The 12,808-nt window shown below is 42.4% G+C and overlaps 1 protein-coding gene across 1 annotated transcript in view; it reads right to left on the bottom strand.

The window, feature by feature from the left end:
* pard6gb (par-6 family cell polarity regulator gamma b) overlaps window positions 1-12,585 on the bottom strand; it is a 33,619-nt gene extending 21,034 nt beyond the window's left edge. Inside the window, exons 1-2 of the mRNA XM_069176828.1 lie at window positions 12,266-12,585; window positions 7,158-7,380 (exon numbers count right to left, since the gene is read on the bottom strand). Coding sequence (XP_069032929.1) covers window positions 7,158-7,380; window positions 12,266-12,337 — 295 coding nt within the window. The 5' untranslated portion in view covers window positions 12,338-12,585. The remainder of the gene's footprint in view (window positions 1-7,157; window positions 7,381-12,265) is intronic.
* Window positions 12,586-12,808: the final 223 nt, after the last annotated feature.

Here is a 12,808-nt window from a genome sequence, read left to right as displayed (position 1 = left end):
ATTTTTGTTTCATACTGTACGTGATATTTGCTTGTGCCACCGCTGCTTGCTCAGGCTGAAAATTCCTGATTTCTGTTGGCTAGGTCTGCAACACGAGGATAACAGCCAAACCACAGGATAGAGGTGGACTCAACCTGCAGGGTCATCTATCCTTCCTTCATTCCCCCTCCCTCCCTCCCTCCCTGTCTGTCTGTCTGTCTTTCTTACTGTCAGCCTGACTCCCCACTGTCTGCCGTGGTTTTCTCCCCCTTTGCCCTTGACAATTGAGTCATGCCTTAGCTCTAATGTGAAAAGAATGAGGATCGGCCTACACCGCTACCTAAAACTAAATTCTTGACTGAGCACTGAGATGATCAGACGGATAGGTTGCTGGCAGGGATTGCACACCTTCACCACTGTTCCTAGAAAAAGAGAAACCAAAGAAGGGTGGAGATGCAACAAAGAAAATAAAACAAAGAGGGGAAAAAAACACATTAAATAACAACTGCTGTTTCCTTCAAGGAGCAGTACACAGCATGTTGGGTTGTTGTTTCATCCCTTTCACTAAACCAGGTCCTTCAGCACGCAGCCTGAGGCCACTCTCTGGTACCAAGCACAAAGACCAGGGGTACTTGAAGCACCAGCACAACAGACCAATACTCAAACTCACTCCTAATGACTTGGCAAATGGAGTCACAAAAGCATGCAGAGGCAGCACAATAAGGCAGTGCCTTTACATGACCAAAATAGACGTGCTGGTATGAGGAAAAGGATGGTTTCTGCCCATGGTGGCATTTCCCTGAATGACTGGAATTCATCGTTGCATTAATCCACCAAACAGCATCCAAAATGCAACCAAGCAAAAAAGGCAAAACAGAAAAAGCACTACACTGGCATGAATAAATTCTGATTTACCTATACTAATCAAGAGATCTTTTCTAATCTAAAGTCCAAGGACTAAATCAGCTTCGTGAGATCTTACTGGGATAAAAAGCCAATGCTAATTACAGAGGTGGCTCTTTCTCTTGTCTACACGGAAGAAATGCTGCGGGCTCACAGCTACCGTGACGGAGCACTGGCATGCTGACACGTCCACAGCACAACCCTGCTAGTGGGCAAAAGTACACACAGTACGTATACACAAACGCACACACATGCACGTGTTCTCGGAGGCCCTTCGGCCATGGTGCGAGAGTGGCCAGATGTGCTGACAGGATCCCTGCAGTTGGCCACTACAACAGTGCACAGACTGGGAGAGTCTCAAAACAGAGGTGGTGGTTGTAAAATGCACTATAGCTGCTTTGAGTACCTACATAGAGAAATCTATGTATACAGTAATTCTTTGTAATTATTACATGATAAAGATCATTTCTGGAGCTGCAATATGTTCAAGTGTGTTGGTTCAGATAATGAGCCACAGCCCAAAATGGAAAATAGGCATGATGAATGAGGGAACAAATATTAATAAATCTAATTTTCCAAAGTTACTATGAATTCAGGTTCAACAGTAAAAGTCTTTCTAGTGTAAAGACTGCTAAAAAACGATGAAGGAATTAAATGTTTGCTTTCAATTGTATTTTTCAATAAGAAAACAGGATTTTATGAAAATCTATGCAAACTGATTTGGGCAAAACCAGAAAACCAGACAAAAAAAATCCCCACCAAGTCCACTTAGCTACCTCTTCATTTCAACATTTAGGCTGCAAAACATTCAGGTATTAAAGCATGGCAGCGTAGTTTCTTATTTGACCAGCTTTCATGGCATAAAGTTTCTTTACTCTGCCTAATGTTAACTCTGACAAGTGCCTTATTTCTCTGATTTAACAATGGAACAACTGAATAATGACTAAGGCTGAATAATTAAGAACCAAATTCCATGAAAAACTGTGAAATACAAGTGTAGGTGGGTTGTTAAGGGTGGCTAATTTTTGACAGACTACAGAGTGACTCTGTAGTTAAAAATGCCAGGGCAGGTCGGGTTAAGGTCAAACCGGTGCTTATCATCCAAATCACAAACATCCCTTTACAACTCTATGAACACCAGACGCACACTGCCTCCTTGTATTTTTCATTGAACTGATTCATCTGTGATTCATTTCAAAACAGTTAGTTCGGAATGAAAGAAAGGAAATATTTCAATGCTATGCATGGGCCTTTTTTTTCCAGAGGGAGGCATGAAAATTCAATTCTGGATGTCAACAGTTTGCAATGAACAGAAGCACCTCCTTATGATGACGACAGATACACCAATACAATTAATGAACTTTTCACTCAAGCAAATCCATCAGGCAGCATTAGTCTTTCTGTTGTACTCCCTTTGAACTTATCAGGGTGTAAATGACACCTCTCTGATCACAGCCTGCCGAGCTTTTTCTGTTAACAACACATTTCTGATTTAACTCATGCAAAAGGAAAAAGCCAAAGGAAGCCAGTGATTTTCTTTGATCTCCAAGCAGCTGTGCTATCCAAGCTGTTGTGAAACAGCACTCGTCTGGATGTCTGCACAGCTTAGCTTTAACTGGCATTGCTGCCGCTACACCCTGGCTTTTTGCACTGCACTGCAGTACCACTTCTCTCTTTAGTTTGGCTGCTGTTGGTATCTGGTCTGAGTTTTCACAGGTGTGGATAGCAGTCGGAGCTGCAACCTCCCGGCACCCAGCATGCTAGATGTGAAGCCTCGCACACCACCACCTTGGCTTACCTTGACTGCTCTATTTATTTAAACTTTTAGCCCTTCTGCCAAACAGGGATCTCTTCTCTTTGTTGAAAGTTTAGTCTATGTGCAGGCCACTGGCACAGTCTACAAAAACAACTGCATCCCTCACGCCATGAACAAGCTTTCAAAACAGGAGCTATAATTGGGACTTTTTGTCTAATATAGCGCAAGTTGGGCATTTTAACATGGGGTCTATGAGGATTGACTCGTTTTTGGAGACAGCCTCAAGAGGGCATTCGAAGAGCTGCAGTTTTAGCCACTTTTTCAATTTGTCCCGTCTGACTTATCTTTGCCTCAAAAACAATAGGCGGTGCTTCATCCCAGGCTTATCTATATAACTTGCATCATTTAGAGTCAGACTATGAATGAGCAGTCAGTGCTCCTGTAGTTTCCCTTGAAAAATATACCATAAACATTTGACAGAAGTCATTGTTGCGAAAAGGAGTAACAAATATATTAAACAGGAAACTAAAAGCTGAGCCTAGATAAAGGCACTGGAGTGACAGGGTCCATTTTCCCCCAAGGTACAAACTCAGCAGTGAACTGTGTCTGTGACCAGGGTCTAAGAATCAATCAATCAGCAGTTGACGTCACATGACTTGACTATTACAACCACACCCCCACACATTGGACCAGACAGGGAGTCCACCTCCACATACAGAGCTGCTCTTTCACCACACGCTTCCCATTTTTTCCCTATCACTTGCCCGCCTGCCCCTCCGCCTCCCCCTCCCAATTCTTCCTGCATGAGAAATGTAGAAGTGTCCCAGTACAAATCTTCACTAGGAGAAGCGACTACCTTCCCCCGCTCCATACAAACTGGTAGATTTCACTGCAGTTCTCCAGCTTCTGTAAAGTTTAAAATATAATTATAGAGATTGCAGAAGGAATGGATGATTAAACTGGATTTGATTTGTTGTTAGGATGGCCGGTCACACCGATATTAACCACGTTACAAACAGACTGCGTGACGTAAATTAGGTCATCATTCTATACAATTTAGGAGAGAAAGGCTTCTTTCAGTGCTGAGAACCAACTTGGAAAACAACATTTTCTGTTCAGGAACACAATTCACCAATTTACATTCAAATGGACTGAAATCTATCAAAATACCTACAAGTAGTGCTGCTATATTGACAAGTAATATTTGCATGTTGCTCTAAAATGGTAAACATTTAGAGAATCACTCTTTTCGGTCATTAAATAATTAAGACTTGACATGTACTATGATGAATTTTCTAAATCCGGCAACGTTCAAGTCTGTGAAAGTTTGGCAATAACGTTCAATATTCGATAGAAGCAAAAGCCTCTGAAAAAGAAAATGTGCCCTTAAATGGCCACATATAACTTGGCGCAAACACAACTGGTATTAATGAATGAATTAAGAGGCGAGAAGCTGCCTAGGTGACTTAAAAATACCCCAAAAAAGAGAGTAGAATTACTACAAAACAGACAGGCATTGTTGCAGTTTCTAAAGTTAGTTTTTTTCTTTATGTTGAATGTGCAACAACGTTACTCTGATGTTTTCAGTGGATTTTGTGGGTCATATTAAAAAACAGGTGTTATCCTTTAACTTCCTCTTGTTCTGACTGAAGAACGGTACCCTATAATCATCTACGCTCAGAGGCTACTGTGTATTCTTGGCAAAAAAAACACAAAGAAGAAAGCTGTTTTCTCCAGAAGCAGGTCATCATTAAAGAAGCTGCCATCAGTGCCCACAGGGAGTAACAGCTACCTTCAGCAGGATTATCCTCATATCCTCACAGAACCGTGGCACGTGCTCAAGTGATTTTACCAACAATGGATATACCCCAGCCTGGAAAGGGAGTGTCAGGTAGATAAAAGAGACGTGCACATGTTGTAATACCTATTGTTACGCGGAGCAAAAGTGGAAAAGCCACACACTAACACAGGACCAGTAACAGAAAGTTGTCTGATCTCGGTGTGGAGGGGAAGGTCTGTCTGTTGGTCTGACCGAGCAGAGTCCAAAGATTTGAGTTATTGGTCAACTAAGCCCAATAGAGAAAAACACTGCTCTGTCTGTGCACCTTTAATACATCACTGGACTTATGTAGTGGATTTACTCTCAAACTGTCTAATTCAAACTTGGAGACCTCTCCCGTCTTAGTTTTCCTTTATTTCTCCCCTTTCCATTCCCATCTGTCTTTGTGGTTCATCTGTAAGTGTAATGAAAGCCTCTAAAAGCTCTTACTGTCCAATGTGTCTGTGAAACAATGCACATTTCACACATTGTCACAACAGAAAAGGAGACATAAAAACTTCGTGGGCTGAGCTGTTCAAGGAGCGATCTAATTAAAATGTGTTGTTTTCTTCTCGCATATCCATATGAAAGCCAAGTCCTGTTGAAGTTGCACAGAGTCTCCCCTCTGTGAGTGGGTGGTGAGTCACACCGTCTTAATATATGAGTCTGTGAGGCCTTTTCTTTCATCCAGTGTGGTCTGCTGACCGGGACACAGAAGATGCGTGGTTACACCACTGATGACCCGTACTAACAGGCTGGTACTGACTGACACGGTCATTATCACAGACTTTCTCATGCCTGTGCCCCACTGCCGGCTGCAGGGCATCTCCTCTCTCAGACATGAGGTACTTACACAGTCATACACACACCTCTTTGTCTAGCAGCTAACAATGGCTACAGGCTCAGGATGCTCAGGCTGCTTCAGCATCAGTCACAACACTGCACATTCCTCTAAACCACATCACCATGTCAGTGTTGTGTTTACACCACCACTGCACTAAGTAAGCCCCTTCCTCCAGTTTGAGCAACCAAATCTGTCCATCAGGAAGGAACACTCTGTCCCTCTGCTGTTTTAGGGGATTTCTGCTGTATTAAGTAATTCTGGGGCACGGCAGAGAGTGAGAGTGGGATAGAGACAGAATGTGACAAAGATGATGGGACAAGCATGATTGGTCCATCTGGATATACCAGGTGTGATCAAAAAGACGGATCCTATTGCTCACAAAACAAAAGTGCACCACAGTACTACCTATGGCGCAGGGGGAAGCAATAACTTCTGTGAGTAAGTATTCCAAGTTACATCACTTAATCAACATCAATACGCTTCCACACGCTTTTGAGACCATTGTTTTGTGCGCAATATCAGCAGTAAGATCGCCAGTAAAAAGTAATGCATGACCTCTCGCAGCAAAAGTTGGAAAGAAAATCCTTGTAGCTATAACTAGAAATCACAAATTATGGCTCTCAGGACTTAAATTTGACATATCCCTACACGCCTTAACAATAAGTAAAATGAAGCAATCTAATTAATAACTTTTACTTTCATATTAATTAGCACTGACTGTTTTATCAGCCAACTTAGACAGAGTTGGTTGAGCTGGGGCCATATGAAGACAGTCTGATGGGGACTCTTGAATATTTGAACCCCATCTGCAACAAGATTGTTCAATGTATTGCGGATTGCTTTTGTATTTGAGCCGCAGGAGGACAATTAAAACAATACCCCAGAGTGTACATGTTCATTCCACAACCGAGCGACCGAGCGAGGGACTTTGCAAGAAGGATTGAGGGTTTGAGTAGATGTGAATGGTGATAGATTCATTTGTATGCTCCCTGACTGGCTGGCTGGCAGTCAAGACCCACTCCAGAGTTGGGATCAATGAGAGAGAGATGGAAAGAGAGAGAGACTAGGACTTGGTTCCAATTCGGGCTACCGTGGTGTTGTCTTTGTACAAATACACACTCACATGCACTAACCACACACAAACACACAAACGGAGGGAGCTCAGTAAGGAGTCTCTCTTTTCATGCAGATCTTTTGTCTCTCAGTAATGTCTGGTATGCCGGGATACAGGCTTTGCTCAATGACCTGATTTCCATGGGGCTGCCTAGGCACTGGTCTGTGTGTGTATGTTTGTGTGTTGTGTGTGTGTGTGTGTGTGTGTGTGTGTGTGTGTGTGTGTGTGTGTGTGTGTGTGTGTGTGTGTGTGTGTGTGTTCATCTGCCTGGGAGCCCTTCCTCTGGATAAGGCAAAGGACTTAGCAAGCAGACAGACACAGACTGAGACTGATCCAGCCAATAAGAAGGCAGGAAACACATAAACACACGTAGAGACACACACAGAAAGCCTCGTATGAAGTAAACAAAAAGGCCCAGAGACAGACATAATTGGATCAGGAAATATTCTGAGGGGAAACTTGATTCGAGTCAGCACAATAATTGCAGCCCAAGACGCAGTTAATGCAATAGGTGATTGTTTTATAGTTTTACCAGTTGCAGGATATTTCAAACGCAATATCCAACTAATGTTTATTCAAGCTAATAGCTTTAAGATGTAATCTTTAGGTAGTTATTTTGGGAGGGGGAAGACTGATTCCAGAGCATTCTTAGACTCAGTGAGCTTGATTCCTGCTGTCTAAGAAACACAAGAAAAAGCCCAAAGAAAGTAATGCAGTGTGGTTCACCTTTCAGAAAACCTACCTTGTCTCTGTATGAAGATCCTGAGCAGAGGATGAGCCGTTGACACCGCCTTGCAGAAGTTGTCGTCGTTGTTGATGGGCAGCAAGTCGCCGTGGATGTCAGCGTAACCGATCATCACCTCCATGTTAGCGATGCGGTGGATATGCAGAATGAGTTTGTAGAACTCCTCGAACTTGCCGGGCTTGACCCGGTCCACAGAGAACCGGCGGAACTCTGCCCCATACTGAAGAGAAAAATCAAAAGACAGAGGACGTTAAAGGAACTGTCAGTGTGACAACCAAACAGGAAGAGGAAACCGGGATGTGAATGGCAACCATAAAGTCAACAGAGTGGAAGTCCTAAGGAAGACCTGATGTAAAATAGGGCGCCTTTTCTCAGGAATAAATAAACAGTATTAGCTGCAATCCTTCGCAAAACCGGTTTCAATGCAGCCAAAGCAATGTCGTTTAGCAACCATTTACATTACACAACATCATGAAACATTAACTACCAAAAAAAAAGGTACAGAGGTTCTCATATTTACGGGAATGGTTGGACATTTTAGGAACAAGTTTACACACTTTGTGCCAAGAGTTAGAAAAGAAGGTTGATGTTGCTCTTATGTCTGCATTGTAAGTGTGCTGAGGCTACGGTCAAAAGCTGGATAGTTTTAATCTGTGGGAAGACAGAAAACAGGCAGCAACACCGGGCCTGGCTCTGCCGGAAGGGATAAAAATCCTCCTACCGCTACCTCCGATGGTGCAACCACCCGAACACCTCGCAAAGCACAACTTTTGCCCCTAAAATTAAGACCTTTAAAAACACTACTGACCAGTTGTATTTAGAAAGCCTTGGGATTGCGCTTTAGTACAGATGGGCAGAAAAGGAGATTTTTGGAAACGATAATTGAGACACCCTGATTGGGTCTTATCAGTCATGATGTGTCTTTCCCTTGTTCATCACCAAGCGGCGACCAACAGAAACTCACCCACTGGTTTGTGAACACCTGTTATAAAGGCTCAAGTTTGGATTTTGGCTGTCACCATCTTGTACATGGGATGTTAAAGGTAAATTTCCTCTAAATTTGTTGGTTTATTTGCTACTTTGAGAACTTTAGAGGTCTTGGCGCCTCTGAATAGATCAATGCTCTGTCTTTATGCGAAACTAACCAGCTGCTTAGTGAACTTCATATTTAGTATAGATACACCAAACTTCTCATCTAATTATCTCCAAGATAATAAGGAATAAGCACATTTCCCAAAATGCAGAACTATTCCTTTAACAAGTGTGACTTGTTTAGTGCATCCTCCACACACTTAATTGATAATGAGATGCATCATGGATCTGGGTGGCTCTCCACCTCAGCTAAATCATCTCCTGGGGGAAGCTCTGCTGCTTTGCGTTACACTGCACATCAAGATCGTATCATCGGAAAAAACTAATTAGCACATAAATGGTTTGCTGAAATAGAAGAATACAGGTAGATAAGTAAATTCTCTGTATGAATATGACAGAGCGCAGCAGCTCCGCCTCCAATACACTGTTTACGCACTTGAACAATTGTGCTCCAGCTTTCGTGGCTAGGTCACTGAACTGCCAATGACAGCATGGCTGAGGGTCATGGTGGGGTCATCATGTGACTCATAGACACGAATACAAAGATCCAACAGAGGCACAAAAGCACAGTTCAATAAGCCACAGCAGCACAACAGCAGCAGCGGTGTGTGAATCACAGTGGTAATTTGTAGACTAAAAGGTGCTGTTTGTTACTGTAATCATCAGCTCACAGCAGAGGGAAGCTGACAGCAGCTCAGAGGAGAAGAGTGGAGGGATGATCAGGGAGCAGGAGGAGGAGGAGGAGGAGGGAGAGGGAAAGAAAAAACTGCTGACATAGTAGCAGAAGAGTGCCGCGGTATACTGACTGGGAGGAAAAGAAGAAGAGCGGGGGATACATTAACCAGCTCTGTAATTAGAAGATGACATATGAATTTAAGAGGAGGCGTGTTCGGAGAGTAGGGGGATGCCAGGCGGGTGCAGTTTGCTGCCAGATTCAGCCCAGACACACGCGTGAAGCTGCGTTTTGAATGCTTGGCACCCAACTTGAATTAGGAGATGAACAGGAAGTTGACAAACAGGTTTGAAAGTGTTCCGTCGGTGCTCTTAACACTTTGGAAAGTGAAGCCAAGACATGAATGAACTGCAATTAACTCTGTAGACTTCAACATGTTACACTTGACTTACCAAATGATAATTATTCTTCTCCATATCAGTAACCTCAGTCACTGCTGTGACTGTGAGCGCTCTCTTTGCACTGTACTTTGTGATCAGGCTGAACTGAATCTGTTTTTACAAGCAGAACTCAGCCCTCAAGTGTGAGCAAGTCTGAGCATGGCATGATTAATCACAGGCCTCGGTGCTAAACCCTGAACCTAAGAATACATCACTACAAACGTGACATCACTTGTCCTCCTGGAATATCACGGCAACGTGACGTCCAACAGGTTGAAACATGTCGAGGCCGTCTTAACTGACACACTGGAGATGGAAGATAACTGACTTTTGTCTTTGCCCAACAACACAGGCATTTTCCTAACTCAATACTCTGAAAGTCCAAGAAATCTCACCTGAAAAATCTCCTGCAGGTTCTTGGCATTTGAAAAGATGAATAAATAAATATGCAACATGTTCTGGGACGTGTGACTCAGGAAATATTTTGGCTAAGACTGAGATAAGTTAAAGAATTTTTCAAAATAAAATGCTGGCTGAACCAAAGTTAGGGTAAAGGGAGTCAGAAAATAAACTCCACCCAACCCCCAACATCCCTCTACACACTCTCTGTGACTGATAAGAGCTTTAGGCGAGTGAAACCAGCTCCTGGCTGAGGCTCCACAACAGGCAGCCAGACACCTCCAGTGTTATCCCTGATAAGCTTATCAATGGAACAGTTTCCCCTGAGAAACCCAAACAAGAACCAGTGAGAAGCATGCACAGGACATCCATCACACAGCAACCCTGACAACAGATGTACCTATTTACAAATCACATAAGAATGAAAATAATGCCAGGTTTTCTTGAAAAATAACAAATTAATTACTTACAAAGTTGCAGATTGCTTCAATGCGCAACTGGCTTTAATTAGAGGGTCATAAAATTAAACATCCTGCTTTTCAGAGACTCAAATGTGGCAGAGCTACTTAGGAGATGACATGTTTTTTCAACTGTTCAAATGTCCTCGGCTGTCATTCTGTTTGAGCAAAACTAAATGGATTTACACCACTCATCTTCTCTCCAAACCATCCGCTTCTTTTCTCAATGTTGTTACTTTGAACAAATTTGTCCTTGAGGAGGACGCAGTGTGGAGCTGCTCAGTCTCCAGCACACATCAAAGTGATCATAACAAAACTGCAGGAAAGAGAAGGCAATGACAAAACACTTAAAGTGACGTAAGCGATGAAGTCTATCTGATCTAAAAGGGGAAACGTGTGACGTTGGATGACAGTGAGTCAGCTCTAAACTGAAGTGATGATGCTGCTGAAACTGCCCGTTCCAGCCAGGCAGCTCCCGGCGTGTCAGTCACAAACAAAGTGACCCCTCCTGTCTCTGTGAAACAAACATAAAACTGACCCTGCCTCAAAAAAAAAAAAAAAAAAAAAAAACTTTGATGTGTCTGTGTGAGGACAGATGCTCAGCCACTATCAGTGCATCTGTTATCCAGCTCACAGCTTCAGGTCAGTGCCTCTCCAGCAACACTGAAACTGGGCAGCCAAAAACTAAAAGTGAAAAGACCTCTGGACTAAATGAGTCACACCTCTTGCAACACTTGCCCATGAAGGAGGAGTTCATCCTTCACTGTACGTACGGTACGTACAGTCACACTCACGAGGGCTGGCATGTGTAAACACATATACTTGATGAACTGATTACCAAAATTACTTCATAAAAACTGTCAGCTACAGGAAATCATTGTGTGGCTTTGGCACAATTATAAATTAACTAATGGTATTTGGTAGCGGAAACAGTTATACAGAATAGTATTGGGATACTTTGCAGGGCAAAATTGAATCAACACAAAGGTATTAATGAGAAAGTTGGTCAGTGTGTCAGCTTGACAATAACATTTTGCTGCAATAGAAATGAATGATGTGAGATGAACAGCCTAAAAACCTTATTTTGTTTGATAAAAAATAAGTTTTCCTTTTTGGGAAATAATTTGCAGTTAAAAAAAGTAACCAACTGCAGTATATAGAAATATATGTTTTGACAATACTCAGCAAATAAAAATCCCAATAACATAATTGTACGATTTAAGCATTGTTAAGTAAATATCCTCTTGTGGGTCCTTGGGTGAGTGCCACCCCTTTATTTGGTGGTTTATCTGTTTTGATTTTTACTTTGGCCACGTAAACAGTTGTGTATTAAACAAGCAAAGATAAAAAACAACAACAACAACTCTTCTTCAGTAGAGTAAGCTAATAGAAAAGTATCTCGAAACTCGTGGATCTCCTGCGTTTGATTCGCTGATAGATGGAGCATATTTGAATTAACTGATGCTTTATAGTGGAATGTCTTATGAATTAGTGGTCTCCATTGCATAACATTAGAATGGGCAGATGACTGTGGTCATCTTTACTTGATGGTGAACTTAATTTACGCAGCCATTACTCTTGAGCCAAACTATCCAAAACAATGAGTGGGCTGAAACTATGTAGCACAAAAAACAGCGCTGAATGTAATTTAGTGTGGCGAAAAAAAAACATCCGATTTACCCCGTGAAAGCTTATTGTTACAAGACGTATTAAAAGCGGAGTTGCTCGAAAACAATGTCAAACCAGATTCCCCGCACTCCTCCACCCAACAGCTTCGTGACAGAGAAAGAGCCAAATCAGCACAATAATGCACGGTTGGAAATCAGGGGAAAATAATCTCTGCAAATTACAGAAACCTCCCGAACCCGATATGTTTAATTTACGATCTAGATCAACGTTGTGTCGCTGAAAAGAGCGAAATATGCTGTAGACAGTTGGTCCGACCGACTCCGGCTCCGTTACGGGACGACCATGTGAACATTTATTTTCCACCTCAAATCCCCATTTAGCGCTTTTTAAAAATCCCCACAGTTCAACACTCACCTTGCTTTTCACTTCCACCGCGTTACAATCCACATTTCGCAGAGGCTGCGATTTATTAAAACTCCGATTCATTTTTTTGTGCAGTTGCAGTTTAAAAAAAAAAAAAAAAAAAAAAAAAAAAAAAGTTCAGCCGCCTTTGCCCGCAGAAAGAGGGGCTCTAGTCCCGGGGGTTTCTGGTCTAAAAATCCTCCTGCTTCGCCTCTAGCAGAGAAATTCGGGTTTTTCTTTCATTTATTTCACCTCCTGGACTTTTTGAAAATGTGATCAAACAGACATGAGGGAGGACTTCACGGGAGAAGTAGAGGTGAGCAAGTCGCCGCGTTGACTTGGGAGTGTGAGTTAAGTTTTGAAATGACATCAGCCCTCCTAAAAAAAAAAAAAAAAAAAAAATGGGATCCTACGATGCATTCATGTACGGCTCGTAATTCTTAATGTCATCAGGCAGGACCTCGTAGTAGCCCAGCTGTCGCCAATACAATGTGAATGAAACTACCATTGATAACACTGCTACATAAGGATTATTTTCATCATCGATTAATCTGT

The sequence above is a fragment of the Embiotoca jacksoni genome, unplaced genomic scaffold (assembly GCF_022577435.1).
Source record: "Embiotoca jacksoni isolate LCO1_2020_lvr unplaced genomic scaffold, fEmbJac1.0.p SCAF_7, whole genome shotgun sequence".
Classification (NCBI taxonomy): Eukaryota; Metazoa; Chordata; class Actinopteri; family Embiotocidae; genus Embiotoca; species Embiotoca jacksoni.
This window is presented reverse-complemented; position numbering and strand designations above follow the sequence as displayed.